This window comes from Ruditapes philippinarum, unplaced genomic scaffold, assembly GCF_026571515.1.
Source record: "Ruditapes philippinarum isolate M1 unplaced genomic scaffold, ASM2657151v2 ctg12188_1_1_1_1, whole genome shotgun sequence".
NCBI lineage: Eukaryota > Metazoa > Mollusca > Bivalvia > Venerida > Veneridae > Ruditapes > Ruditapes philippinarum.
Window position 1 is genome coordinate 1 of NW_026860916.1, and position 15974 is coordinate 15974.

The 15974-nt window shown below is 32.3% G+C and overlaps 1 protein-coding gene across 1 annotated transcript; it reads right to left on the reverse strand.

The window, feature by feature from the left end:
- Positions 1-8443: 8443 nt before the first annotated feature.
- LOC132713917 (NXPE family member 4-like) lies at positions 8444-15459 on the reverse strand. The gene is made up of 4 exons (XM_060696624.1): positions 15266-15459; positions 10482-10619; positions 9881-10026; positions 8444-8767 (listed from the first exon to the last, which is right to left on the reverse strand). The coding sequence occupies exons 1-4, from the start codon at positions 15280-15282 to the stop codon at positions 8478-8480; spliced, it is 591 nt and encodes a 196-aa protein (XP_060552607.1). The 5' UTR covers positions 15283-15459; the 3' UTR covers positions 8444-8477.
- Between the last annotated feature and the right edge of the window lie 515 nt (positions 15460-15974).

Consider the following 15974-nt stretch of genomic DNA (forward strand, 5'->3'; position numbering starts at 1 on the left):
CAGTTATTATTTTATCTTTTATCTGTGTGCAAAACAATCACCATTGTCCGTCCCTTTATATACACTCTGTGTAAACAATGTTATGATATATCGTTTATAATTTAAAGCACGCCGACCTGTTCACATATGGACTCTAAAAGGATATAGCATTATTTCATTGACTCAGTGATACAATAGTTCATGTCTTGCAGCTGACTTTTATGTATATATTATACTTATATAACTTGATATGAATATTGCTTATTTTCTATATACGTTTTCTTTTTCATGTAGATATCAATATGTTAAACTGATGAGTACATTTTATTTGAGGTTTCTCCAAATGTTCTTCGATGTACTATGCAAATATTCAACAAAATTCACTTTCAATGATTCAGTACGAATTAAGTTCTCTGTGAAATCAAAAGAGAATTTTCGTTTTTCTTGCATCATTTGTTGTGAAAAGGAATTTTGCAGAAATCGATGCAACACCTGTTATACATAACTTAATAAAGTAATATACCGGGGTCTTCCATCTGTATCTCTTTATGTCAGTATGCCACTGTAAACGCGTGTGTCTGATTGTTCTAAATTTCAATCATCACAAATCTTCAACGATAGCGCAAAAAGCAAAACAATTATTTACGCTCATTTTTCGACTACAATCAATATGTGAATGCTGTTTGTATTTTCTGATCGCAAGATCAGTAAATACATAGCTAACATCCACGGTCTAACACAAAATTTCCTAACAGACCTAACAACGCAAAGTAGTTCTCACTCAAAATTGCTTAAAAACCAGCAATTTAAAAGACAGAATAATTTTTAATGTAGGCATTTAACGAATTACAGTGCATTGAAAGTTCAGATTAGTCAATAGAAATATGAGGTTACAATCACAAATTTCGCGGAGGAATATCATTTTAATCAATGAAAATGCTATTTTTAGCTATGTCGATTACTGAATACTCCAGGGCGTAGTATACAAATAAATCTGACTGCCGAGTAGTGGAATATATACATGTCGGACTGTTTTGGCGAGAAGATTTTAGCTAAATTATTTTTATCAGTGTTACACAGGTTTATCGTGAACAAAATACCTCGATTGATAAGGATTACAAACACGAAATGGAAATTCTCAATTTAGAATTACAATGTATTTGTTTTTATTCAGGCTACATATTACGTATTACTTCACCGTGGTGCAGGGGTATCGCGCTCGTATCGCGCTCGTTTAGGGTGTGAGAGGCCTAAGGTTCAAATCCTAGTCGAGGCAACTTTTTTTTTTGAATTGTCTTTTTTAAGGAAGTAGCCACTATATGCAAGGATAAAGGATATTGCGCATGCGTGAGTATGGCGGTGTTTTTTGAAAAGGCTCGAAAAATATCAATATATTTGGACTTATTTGGACATAATTAAGTGTTAGAAAATATTGAAAGCTCACAAGTGTTATATTAAACTATTGTGGATGTAAAATGAGTTATTTCTGATTCTTTAATTTGGAATGTATGGCTAATAAACGTAAAAAGAGTAAGAGTTCACCTGACAACAAAGAGGGCATTGAAAAAAAGAGACAAAATATGGCTTCTAATCAAACGTCACCAACGACGGGTGGGATAGTAAATGGGATTATAAATGGACATTTGAGCAGCGCATATACAGGTCAGAACTTTAACAATCCTGGAACTTTTACATATAATGGCAATATGATGCAAAATTCAGGTTCACCTGTGTATGGTCAGTACACGCCCCAAGGGGCCATGACAACGCCAAGTACACCTATCTCACAACAATCAACACCACACATTGACCCATTTTCCCTCATTCTTCAACGTCTTGACATGGTGGACAATAAACTGTTACAGTTAGATTCAATTCAATCGTCAATTAACGTTATAATGGGGCGATTAAAAAACGTGGATGAAAAGATCATTACATTTGAAAAGAGATTAACGGATCTGGAGACAAGTCGATCTTTTGACTCTACGAGCGTCGATGCGATCACGGAAAAACAGAAGGAGGTTGACAGCTTAAAACAGCGCCTTGGGAAGCTGGAATCGGAGCGGTCAACTTGTGACGATATGGTTAATAAACTCAAGTGCGATCCTTTGAAAAACAACCTTTTGTTCTTTAAGGTTCCCGATTCTGAGGAGGAGACCCCAAATGACTGCAAATCGTCTATCTTTCATATTCTACAAGATAAAATGAAAATCGACAATGCTAGAGAAAACATTGCGTTAGCCAGCGTTGAGCGAATGGGGCGTTTCAAGTCAGAAAATACAAGGCCCGTCGTAGTGAAATTTGAAAAGTTTGATGACAGTGAAAAAGTGCGTAAGTCATGTTCAAATCTAAAAAAACACGGCAATTGGTGTTGCACCACATTTCCCGAAAGACATTGCGGACAAACGTAAGGCCTTACGCGAGGCTTTTAAAAAGGCCAAGGATGAAAAGAAGAAGGCATATTTTAGGTACGATAAGCTGTTTATTAACGATGTAGAGTTTGTACCAGGGCCTCAAGCCTAGGGTTTAACCGAAAATGGTATTAAATTTATATCCTGGAATGTGGAAGGATTAACGAAAGCGAAACGGTCTTGCGAGGATTTCACAAATTTTATCTCGGAATACGATGTCATATGTTTGTATGAAACTTTCACCAGTAGAAACACGAACATTTCGTTAAGTGGATATAGCAACCCTATCCACTCATTTAGAAGCTTTCAACATAGGCGGGCGAAACGAGCAAGTGGTGGTGTTATTATTTATATAAAGGACAGTATTAGAAAGGGTGTTAAGCTGATACGAAATGATATTGATTGCATTGTTTGGATTAAACTAGATAAATACTTTTTTCAAACTGACAATGATTGGTATATAGCGGCGACTTATATACCGCCTGAAGGCTCGCCGGCATATAACGTATATAATATTGACCTGTTTAACAAACTCGAGGACGAAATAGGTCACTTCTCACAATTAGGTCGGACTTTATGGATAGGTGACCTTAACTGTCGGGTAGGTCAAAAACTTGATTTTATTGAACACGAGCGTATTACAGGCATTGAACTTACCGACACTTTAAATAGTACCCCAAATCGTCGAATTTCAATGGATAACCATAGTAATAGATACGGTGATTATTTAATAGACATTTGTAAGTCATTAAATATTTGTATTATGAATGGAAGAGCGGCGAATGACAGTGATTTGGGTAATTTTACTTGCTATACGCATAACGGCGAAAGTGTTATAGACTACGTGGTAACGGCTTATAGCAATTTTCAGTCCATTAAAGATTTTAAAGTGCATAAATATAATGAATATTCTAATCATTCACCAATAACGTTCAAAATAGACGTTTGTACGCATTGTAGTATAAGTCAAAATCAGACAAGGTCTTTTTATAAATGGAATGATAATGAGAAACATCTTTTCAAAGAGGAACTGGCAAGTGGAATGAACAATTTAATAGACTCTTTAAAAAATAGTGATGCACAAGGGAGAGAAGCACTTGGTAGGACTGTTACAATGTTCACAGACTACATTGATTCAAAGGCAAAACCATTGTTTAAGAAATCTATAAAGGTAAAATACTCAACATTTCTCGACAGTGAAATGACCGAGCGAAAAATGTGGTTTAATATTGAATGTGAAAATAAACGGAAGCGATATAGAGAGGCCCTTGAAAGGTACAATTGTGACAGAAATACAGATAATTTCGAAAATTTTCAACGCCTTAAAAAAGACTACAAATATTTCGTACGAAAAACAAAAGCGTTATATAATATAGACAAAGGGAGACAAATGAATGAAATGCGGCGTAAAAAGCCAAGAGAATTTTGGAAAATGTTTAAGCAGGGCAATAACCCAGTCGATGAGAGTGTTACTTTAGATGACTTTTACGATCATTTTAAATCTCTGGACGCAAAAGTGGATGATAACGACGATGTACAAGAGTTTCTACGCGAATTTGACAATAATTGTGATAACATGGAAGAAGTTACATTCGAGGAATTAGACATGCCAATTACGGAGAATGAATTACGTAAAGTTGTTAACTCGTTAAACAGAAACAAAGCCGCTGGATTAGACAATATGATAAATGAATATTTTAAAGAGTGTATCGACATCCTTTCCGAACCGTTGTTACTTATATTCAACAAAATTCTCGACGCAGGTGAATTCCCGAGTCAATGGTCAGAGGGATTGATAATACCTATTTTGAAAAAACAACCATCTAACATTGCAAACAATTATAGGGGAATCACGCTACTAAGTTGCTTGGGTAAAATATTTACAGGAATAATAAATGAGAGAATGAAAGTCTGGACCAAAAATCATGACAAGCTCTCTGATGCACAGTTTGGGTTCAAGTCGGGTCACAGTACTACTGACGCTGTTTTCGTTTTATTTACTATCATACAGAAGTATACTTCACAAAATAAAAAGGTGTATGCTGCTTTTGTTGACTATCAGAAGTGCTTTGATACTATATATAGAAACGGGCTCTGGTACAAACTAATAAAGGAGGGTTTCGATGGAAAATTGCTTAAATTGTTACGGTCCATGTATAGTGACGTACGATCTTGTGTTAAACACCTAAATTCCCTATCAGACTTCTTTAAAATTGATAATGGACTATTCCAAGGGGAGCTAACTTCACCGTTACTATTTGCCATTTCGTGAATACCCTTGAAGTATGCCTACAGGAACATGCAGATTATAGATTAACTTTAGACCAGTTATCTATATACTTAATCCTTTTCGCAGACGACAATTTTTGTTTAGTCCATACTTTCATTCTCTCATTTGACGACAGCGTATTGCTTAGCGAAACCCCTGAAGCTCTTCAAACCAATCTTTATCAATAAGAGGCGTATTGTAAAAAAGGCACCTAACTGTTAACGTTTAAGAGACTAAAATTAGGTATTCCGAAAGGGTGGTCAATTACCAAGAAATCGGGGTTGGACAAATAACGACCAGACCATAGACATTCTTAAAAAATTTAATTACCTAGGCTTATAATGAGCAGTGGTGGTTCATTTCGAAAAGGCATAGAAACATTAGCAGATAAAGCTCTTAAATTGATGTTTTGTCTCGAGGGATGCAAAAACCACTAAATATAACCTTTTTAATGCTTATTTTACATCTATAATGTCATATTGTTCTGAACTGTGAGAATTCAGCCAAGCAAAAAGACTAGAGCAACTTCATAGAAAATAACTTAAATGGACATCGTATGTAAAAATGAGTACGAACAGTATGGCACGTTATGGTGAAACGGGACGGTTTCCGTTAATCTTAAACAGAAAAGTAACAATAATGATATATTAAATTCACATGATAAGAATTGTATTTTATATTCTGTTTATAATTTTCTATTTAAGACAAATGATTTACATACAATTGGTTATGAAAAGTCAAGACTATGTTGCAAAAGACGGGGTTTAATGATGTCTGGTGTTTTCCTGCATCTGTTGTTAACATAGAGTGCTTTATAACTCAGTTTAAGCTTAGGCTTAAAGACATTTATATAGGCAGTGGAGAGAGGCAGTTAACATTTCAACGGCATTGACTCTATATAAAGAAATTAAACAAACATTTGGAATGTCTGAATACTTGACAATACTTAATAATAACAAATTCAGAAATGTCTTGGCTAAATTTAGACTTTCTTCGCACTGTTTAGCCATAGAGCAGGGTCGCCATAGAAACCAGTTAAGAAGTGAACGAAAGTGTGTTATATGTACCAAAGACGATATTGAAGACGAATTTCATTTTGTCTGTATATGTGAGAAGTATAAGGACTTGAGAAAATTATATATTCCGTACTATTTCAGAAATCGCCCAAACATGTTTAAGTTTATTGAACTGTAAGACTGTAATAATCTCAAAATATTGTGTAGACTGTCAATATTTATTTCAAAAGCTCTGAAAGTAAGAAACAATCACATTAATCTTGAAGTTTAATTATATCAAATGTTGACATGTGTGTTATATATATTTGCTAATTTGATTTAGTAGATCAGTATGCTTACTGATTACATTGTATATTATCTTCCTTCTATGCAACTGACAACTTGTTTTGCCATTTTCATTTGCATGCGATTGAATGTATTATATTTTCATGATTTGTGATAAGCTGTACATGCTTTTAAGACAAAATAAATATTCTGTTCTGTTCTGTTCTGATAAAGTGTGGCTGTCATAAAAAATGATTTTTGATGCAACTCTAGTCATGCAAAATTCCATATGTATCAATCTCAAACTGTTATAGAAAAAAATCTTAACGCAGTCGCTGCGTAAGATGAATTATAGTATATAAAATAAACCTATATAGGAAAATACATACAGATAGTCAGTATGATTCAGAAAATACCACAGAGCTTGCAGCCCTTTGATTTGTAATTGTAACTGTATTGTGTTACCGTCTGCTGTCATTGTCTATCTAACAATGTACCTCCAATTCTTTTTTACCTGTATATTTGTGTCAGTTAGCCACTGTGAACGAGTTGTCTGATTCTTTAAACTACAATTCATGAACAGCATCAACGATAACTCACTAAGCTCCATCCGCTGTGTATTAGACTGATTTTATTACAATCTGTATTGTCTATTGTCATGGTCTATCTAACAATGTATCTGGGGTGTATGCATTAGACTGATGAAACTACGATAAGTATGTGAATGTCGAATTGTATTGTAAGTGTATTGTTTTGTATTGCATTGTGATATTATTTATTGTCAATGTCTATCTAACAGTGTACCTCTACTATCTTTAACCTGTATCTCTTTGTGTCAGTATGACACTGTTAACGTGTGTGTCTGATTATTTAAACTACAATTCATCAGCATGTTTAAGGATGGTTTGATTCCGAGTGTTGTGTATTTATTGTATTACTTATTAATGTAAACGCTTTCGTTTAATAAAACTATGTTTATGCCTTTTTCGTGTTTACATATACAGTTGGAAAGGAGTTCGATGCATATATTAATTATATAGGGAGAATGTTGACATCCTTGACGTACACCTCTATCTATTTTAAAGAAATCTGACATGTGTCTGTTATTAATAACTTTTTTGGTCATTGTATAAAAGCTTAATCCACTGTATTATTGCTTTGCCAAAATTAAAAAGATTCCAAAACTTGAAAAATTAAGTTATGATTAAAACTGTCAAAGGCTTGTTTCAAAGTCTGTAAACGATAAAAGTGCATCTTTATCCATTTTTCCCATTTGTTCTAATACTTCATTGATCGTCCGTATATTTTTCCAATGCATCTGTCTTTCATGAACCCAGATTGATTTTGACTGATGTTTAGACGTAAACCTTTTTTTTTCATTCTATTTGCAACGCTTTTATAACCAATACTAATTGGACGCCAGTTTTTAAAAGTTTTTGAAGTTCAGTCAAATTTTCAATATCAAAGGAATGATTGATAGAGTACATGTGGTAATATTTTATATCATTTTATATCATTCCAAATAATTTTATAAAATTCTGTTTTAAATCCATCTGATCCAGGACTTTTATAATTATTGATTTTTATAAGAGCTGCTGTAAATTCAATTTCAGTAAGTTTGCTTTCTAGAGATGTTCGTTCTATATCACTTGTTTTTGGTATTGGATCCATAAAAATAAATCTAGTTGTTTTTGGTTCAACATTTTTTCGTTTCTACAAGATACAGGAACAGGTAAATCAAAATTCTAAAAATGAGACATATAAACTTTTTATGCCTTTATGGGCATGCGGCCAGAAAGATAAGGTGTAAGGATAAATAACAGAGTACGTGGGTCGATGATATTTGATAAAATGTGGATATTTAAATCTATGAGTTTGTAATAAAATTACAAGGACTTAACAGGCACTTAAAAGCCATTCATAAATCAAAACTGTCTAACTGCCTTCATGAATCCAAATAACCTTGTAAAGTATTCGCTCGTTTAATAAAGTTATAAACAAGTCGAAAAAAACTAATAACATTTTACATAGAAATGTGTAAAATTTCAAAATACGAACATGACTTCCATAATTTTGTAACGTCACCATGAAATTGAAATTAAAAAATAATCGAAACACTGTTTTTATTATTAGAAAGTTATAATCCGTGCATATATAAATAATGCAAAATAAAAAGGGCATTAACTAAAAAAACTATGAACGGTAAAGTTATTATTATTGCTTGTGAACTGCACTTTTTCTTAATAAGATTTATTTACCATTATAGTTTTAAGTTGATATCTTAAATACGTTTTGAGTAATGCATTTGACAATTATATATTTTTTTTAAATCAAACGGTTAATCCCTAAAGATTTCCGAGAAAAAGAGATATCATTCTTATACACAGCACTCTCCCTTAATGATATTTATTCACCCATGAAGTTTTCATTTTTTATATCTTATGCTTTTCGAGTAACACACCGGTCAAAAAATGCGGGATTGAAAGACGGCAGGTGACTATTACCATTCCCTACATCAAAAATATCATATTGCTACTATTAGACACCTACCTGAGTCCTTATACGGTAATTTGTCGCAATTATTTCTCTTGGATAAGCAAGAACTACGATTATTGAAGACGTTCCTGACCAAAATGCTTCACATGTCACAGAATGAGTACCATTCATATTGTCGGTGACCACACAGGGAGCGGATGCTTGCAATTGTTTGTTCTCTATCGTTGCTCTCAAATGATCTCCTCCAAACATTATTCGTTTACCATATCCATCCTTCATTGTAACAAGAATGGTGATTTCATCACCAATATTGTATGGTTGGTCTTTATATTCTACAAAATTGTTAAATACATGTACAATTTAGATTTTTATTCAACTTTATTCCCAGTTTATTCTTATTTAAAATTTAAAGTCATATTTTAACGTAAAAAGACAGTTTGACTTCAAGTGTACTTTCATATCATAATAATATTTAAATAAATAAATACAGGAAATTTTGAGTTTAAGATAGCTAAATCAGAGTGAAACCAGCTCTTTAACAATGCTACCCTTCATAAACATAACATCTTATCGGATATATATTCCATGTAAATTAAACTGTCCGACAATAATTGCATGACAATTTTGAAATAATCTAATAATTTTCAAGAAGTCTCGTCGTCCATAACAAATCCTTCGAATCATTCTTATTTATCAGTTTAAGAAAACAAGTTTATGCGTCGATTTTAAATGGTTCTAAACCAAACGAAACAGCAACAACAAAGTGATTAAACGAGATTAAATCGCCATTCCGTTTTGGTCGTTATCATTTATATTCAATAAAGGGTAAGTATATATAATACAGAACAAATAGCCCGGATTGTCTTTACTTTTTATATGCCCGAAAAAATTTCGGGCATATTATGTTATACCCCCTGGCGTCCTGTCCGTCCGTACGTTAGCAATTTGGTTTCCGGAGCATAACTTAAGTTCCATTTGGCCCACAGTATTCAAACTTCATAGGATGATTGTCCATATTGAGTAGAAGACCCATATTGATTTTGGGGTCAAAAGGTCAAAGTTCAAGGTCACTATTACTTTAAAACTGAAAAACAGTTTCCTGAGCATAACTTAAGTTTCATTTGGCCCACAATATTCAAACTTCATAGGATGATTGTCCATATTTTGTAGAACACCCCTATTGATTTTGGGGTCAAAATGTCAAAGTTTAAGGTCACTATTACTTTAAAACTGAAAAACAGTTTCCGGAGCATAATTTAAGTTCCATTTGGCCCACAATATTCAAACTTCATAGGAGGATTGCTATTTGAAGGAGGTACTTTATTTCACTTACAAATGCTTCATCCTTACTAAAAAACACTTTCGGGCATATAATGCTCCGCCTAGCGGTGCTCTTGTTGCAAAATGATATCTTAAATTGATGTTTTATTCGAAATATTACTCACCTGTAAAAGACAGAGAGGAATGCTTTATCGATGCCAATAGATTTTCATCCGTGCATGGTTTAATTTTGAGAGCTTCTTCTTCCAGTATAATGTTATAAAACCTTGCATCACGTGGGTTACTCACGTCATAAGAGAAATGCTTTAAACTATAAATAAGAACAATTTCTCATAATGTCATTGAGACAAAAGAACAAATTTGGTATAGCATTTGCTAGTATCTAAAAAATCATAGACGCTACGTCATAATTTGTGCTACCAAAATAAACTTTAGTTGTTGTTTTTTGGGGGTTTTTTGTTGTTGTTTATTTATTTATTTTTATTTTTTTTTTTTTATTTTTTTTTTTGGGGGGGGGGTGTTGGTTTTTGTGTTGTTTTTTATTATTTTTTATTATTATTATTATTATTTTTTGTTTTGTTTTTACACTGACATGTTGTCACTTCCTTTCTGTAATATAGGCACTGTCAGATCTAAATAAATGACCTACCAGCAACGCTCGCTTAAGATATAAGAGTGTGGTTGCTTAAAGGTAAAGCGGCGTAAAATATTGTCACCATTGCATGTATAAATTATAACTTTAAATAACATTGTCACGAACATTACCTCAACTCTGGTTCCCGTGTTACCGCTGATGCCGGAAGTAGTCGAATATGGAAGTTGTATACTGAAGTATCTGTGAACATATATGTCATCAGCAAAGTGGCTAATATTACAATACCGATCACGTATTTCCACTCATTTCTAAAAGTAAAGTAACACTGATATTGACTAGGGTAAACTCATCAAAACAATGGAAAATATTAACTATATAATATACATAAGCAGCGTCCGTGGCTGATTGGTTATTTTCCTGTTTTCGTAATGAAAATGTTATTTATGGGGTTTGTTTATGCCTATTTTGATTATCTTAAATATTTTATTTACTTTTATTATACCTCAATATATCCTTCACTGTAAAACACTCATTATGTGTTCTGATTGAATATCATCCTCCAAGGATATATTCCCCGGGAAATATTTCTTATCTCACCGTAGGGCACATAACTCCATATTGAATTTCAGGAATTTTTAAAGTTTAACCAGACTTTGTTACAATATGTTTTTAAAGTATTTAATATTGTTCTAGTTAATTCCCTTCCACTATTTTTTCTATTTTACTCAATATTATCATGATCGTAGAAAAGACAATTTGCCACAATATTGTTTACATGTGTTCAATAATTTATAAAATGTCTTTTACCAACATTTCTGATGATGATTTAGCTAGACTTGTAGGTATTTCGCCTCGGGTTAATATACCAGTTCTCGGGTTGACAATATCCTCTATCACCCCGACAGCCATGCGTTATTTATATAAAATGCTTTGAATTAAAGTCTTATTCAAAGGGGCGATGTATAATGTTTCAATAGAAAAGAGATTTTCAATTATTTGCTACTAGTGCCTGGACGTCGTCAATAAAAACCCAATCAATTTAAATATATGGAACAGAATTAATGCATTTATTCTATCTTGCTTGATGGCATTGGAACTTGCATTATGCTTGATTCCATCTTGCTTTATGATATCTTAACTTACATTATGCTTGATTCCATCTTGCTTAATAATATCTTAACTTGTATTGTGCTTGATTCCATTTTGCATTATTTCATTCATTATTTCATTCAAAATTGCATACTGACTTATTCTTTCATTGAGTGATAACTATTGAACTTGCATAAGTCAGTTATGGTACGATTTGAAATATTAAAAATCAATCGTCATATACTGTATGTATTAATGCTCTATACAAACTATTTACGATTTAGTTCTTTTTGTATTACCTTTTTTGTAGAAGTAATTCAAAATAGATTATTTTTTATTCCCTACTTTCTTTTGTACACCGAAAATTACACGACGGATTTTGTTAAAGTGTGTTTTTAATGATTTATCGCACGCATGGCGTGATTACTGTGAGCTTTCGCTTATATCGATTATTCAGTGTTAATATTAAGGTAATACACCCCTAATGCACTGTCTCCACTTTGAAGAGTATTCAAATAGGCTAAAATCACTGTAAAGTGTATTATAACTGAGGGGGCGTGGGTTCAAACCCCAGAAGAGGCAATTTTTTTTCTTTCTTTTTTTTCTTTTTAACATTTTTTATTAATCTCTCAGACCCCCTATGGAAAGAAAAAAGTGTTTCATTTTAATTATATAATTATTGTAGGTATTTATTTACTAAATAATGCCAAATTTAATAGCAAATATGATACCAGATATTTTCAAAGTTTAATAAAATAAAAACTAAACGGTAAAAGTATTTTATATTTTGCAAGACCAACCAATATACATTAAAGAAAATTTAGGCAAACTTTGAAAATAGCCCCTCATTTTGGAAAATTTTAGGGATATTTTAAATAAGGCTTTTTATATAGGGAAATGGTCAAATTAGTGTTAAAAGTGGGTGGGGTAGGGTTACATTTTTATACATATTAAAAACATTTCGTTTAAAAACAATAATTTTGCTTGTTTAATTTGTTACCTAAATGTCAATATTTATTTCTTAACAATGAGCAAAAGGATTACATTTTTCATAATGATGATATTATAGATTATTTAGAGTTTCCTCATGTCTGAAAAAAATCCCTTCTAATGGCAAAGTTTTAGTTCATAAATATGTCCGTAACTCATTAACCACACGGTAAATTTTGTTTAAATTTTGCATACAGGTGACATTTAAGGCATATAACTGTCCTATGTTGTCAAATTTACAATTCCTTATAGTGCCCATTAGGGGTGTACTACCTTAAATAAAGCTTTATTGATTACGTTTGATCATCTGACATTGTATATTAAATAAATTAAACAATGTCAACGATTGTGAACTGTTAGGGAGCGAGAACTCTATTATCGAGATCAACGGATTTTTTTCTCCGCATTTCGCCTCTCACCATATTTTCTGTACAGAAAATGTGGTGACAGTATTCTTTTTCGAATATATATAAAAATGTACCAAGTACTTAATATATAAATTGCCCAGTATCGATGCGCAGCGTTTATGTATTGCATTTTATTTGTGATCAGTGAATATACGAATATGAAGACTAAGACACTTAAATTCACCAAATATTGATTCAATTATTTGTGGTGAAATAGTGTCGACAATGAAAATCCGAGATTTGTAGCAAATTGAAGGTTTTGACGGAAACGTACAATTTTACATCTAGTTATGTCAATAAAAAGTAAATAATGTTCTTTAAAACGCCGAACATTCTTTACTTCTTATTGATATAACTAGAAACTAAATGAGCCGCGTTACGACAAAACCAACTTAGTGCGTCTGCGATCAGAATGAATCCAGACCAGCCTGCGCATACGCGTAGAGAAACTGATAGCGAACAGCATGGATCCTGATCAGACTGCGCGGATGCGCAGGCTGGTCTGGATCCATGCTGGTCGCAAACCCATTATGTTGATTTTGTCGTGAAGCGGCTCAAATGTAAAATGTAGAATTTTTTTAAATCGTCATTGTTAAATTGATAGATAGGACATGGTGTTCTATTGCTATGACATCATATTCATTCCACATTGTGTAGAATGGTTATAAAAGAAAGTCAAGTCTCCCTCGACTGAAGCGTTTCTTCAATGAAAGGCAAAACAAAATATGAAAAAAAAATCTGTTCTTTATTATTTGCTCAATCTTATTATGTAACGTGCATGAAAAAATACTGAGTCGCGTCGATAAAATGCCCTCAGTGCCTAGATGGTTCAGGGACCCTCATTAAGCGTAGAATACATACATAAATACAAATAAGTCAGTTTTCAGGGACAAGGTTATACGTGTAATTGAAGCCTTGCTCCATACATAGAGATTTATTTTGTAAGATGCTTAAGAAAAGCATAGGCTTTAAGAAAAGTAAAACTATTCAAGATTCAAGTGATAACTTACAAGTAAAATGCGATCATTTACTGATTTTGCAGTACTTATTGCCATAATTCTCCTGCGTTACTAACGCAGTACGGGCTATTTTTGCATATCTTATAATAACAATAATACATTTTAATAATAATATCTTTATTTAAAGAAAGTAACACATGAAGATATACAATCATAGAAAACAAATAACATATCTTACTTTTAAATGTGGCCTTCTCAACAATATATTGAAAAGCAAACACAAAACATCTTAAAACAATAACAACTATTCCATTAAGATTTTAACTTATAACTTTCTTTTTTGGACAAACGCTCCTTTAAGATATTAAATATCATATAGATCTTATAAAATTTTCATTTGCAAATAGTTTAACAAATATACATTCATAATAAGTATTATAACATTAGACATAATGACAGAGTCATGAAGATATTTATTTGATCTGCAAGCTATGTTTTTATACTTATTTCTAAAAGATGTCAGAGAATTAGAAGAACGTATATTATATGGTATTCTATTATAAATCTTTTCACCATCGTACAAAAGGTCTTTTTACCATAATTTGTGCGGTGTTCTATGTCATTTTGACCACGTGTTGGTACTTTACGTGGGTTGTAAGCGCCGTTTGCAATTCGTAAATTAATATCTATGTTCACTTCACAATATTTAACTTTCATATGTATTTTCAAAATTTCCATGAAAATGATCATGAATCTGGAGATGGTTAATAATATAAAGCGACTAGCCAATATTGATTGCTCACTAGTTCAATTATTTATAACCAGTGATTAGAAATACAATAAATCAATTGACACGACGCATTTCTGTGTTGATCACCAATCGATATCTAGCCATGACGTCAACAACCTTATTCTTCATAAAAGTTATATTTTTATCCGCGTTGTTTCTACTGATGAAATCAGGCTGGGGCATATGTATGTGTATGAGTTATATAAGTGAACGGAGGTTCCGAGTTCGAATCCTGGTCAAATTATAATATACAAATTATCCCAAAACATAATTTACGTCAAAGAACAATGTACACACATGTTTCCTTGGAATCAAGAAATTTTTTTTTCTTATTCTCTAGTCACATCTAAATAAAACTACAAGTTGTGTGCTGTCATTTATATCAACCATTAATCTTGTGGTTAAAGAAATCGTATTGTAAGAGGGCTTGCTTTGTGAAACCTCCTGACAGATCCGTTAACATTTCACGTTATAAACGTTATAAAAATACCGTACCTGTAATTTGATATAACGGGAAGTAAACTAAGATCTTAACCTACTTTACATATTTAACATTAAGATGCAACATTTTATTATTTCTTAAAAATCAATTCAAGAATCTATTAATATTAATTACATAAAAATCAACACTGAGTGCGATTTCAAAGTCTTATTGTACTTAATACTACTTATAATCTTCTATGAATGCTAAATTTAAAATAAAAAAGAAAATAACTTACAGTGCGAGCTTCGCCATCACGCAATGTAAATGTATCCTATATCCTATCACTGTATGTTTGCGTTAATACACGGTGTCAACTGTTCACTCTGTATACTTCATGATATTGCTCTATCTCTCCCTTGAAGTACATGCCATAAAGTTTGAATGATTATTTGCATTAGAATATATCAACGCATAATAAAATGTTTCAAATCAGTAAATTATAAGACACACATTTTGATTGTTAATTCATTAACCATTGTTAAAAAGCAAATTGTCCGCAGAGTGTCTCAAATATATTCTTGTCGACATTTTTTCGTTAAATTAAAAAATGTCTTATTCTGCTATATACAACTTTGGAAAGACAACTAACTAGAATTTTTATATTATTATTATAGTATAAAAAATGAACAGACAGAAGATGCATCCTGCATGATAAATACTATGCATTCTGATTCTGTTAACCGCTTTTATCGTTGAAGTTACATGAAAAAGGCCAAACAAACATAACTGTCAAATATAGGACAATTATATTGGGCGCTACAGTGTCCAATATAGGAATAAAAATAGTCCGGTTAGCTTAATAGGTAGAGCGTTGAACTGTGCATCGATCGTATGGAGGGCGTTCGTTGCCAAAATTCCAGACATGTAAAGTGTTCCTTTCTAAAATTACTTTTGAAAATGCGAACTTGTATGCCTACCATTTTTTATTGTACCCGTGCATAGCA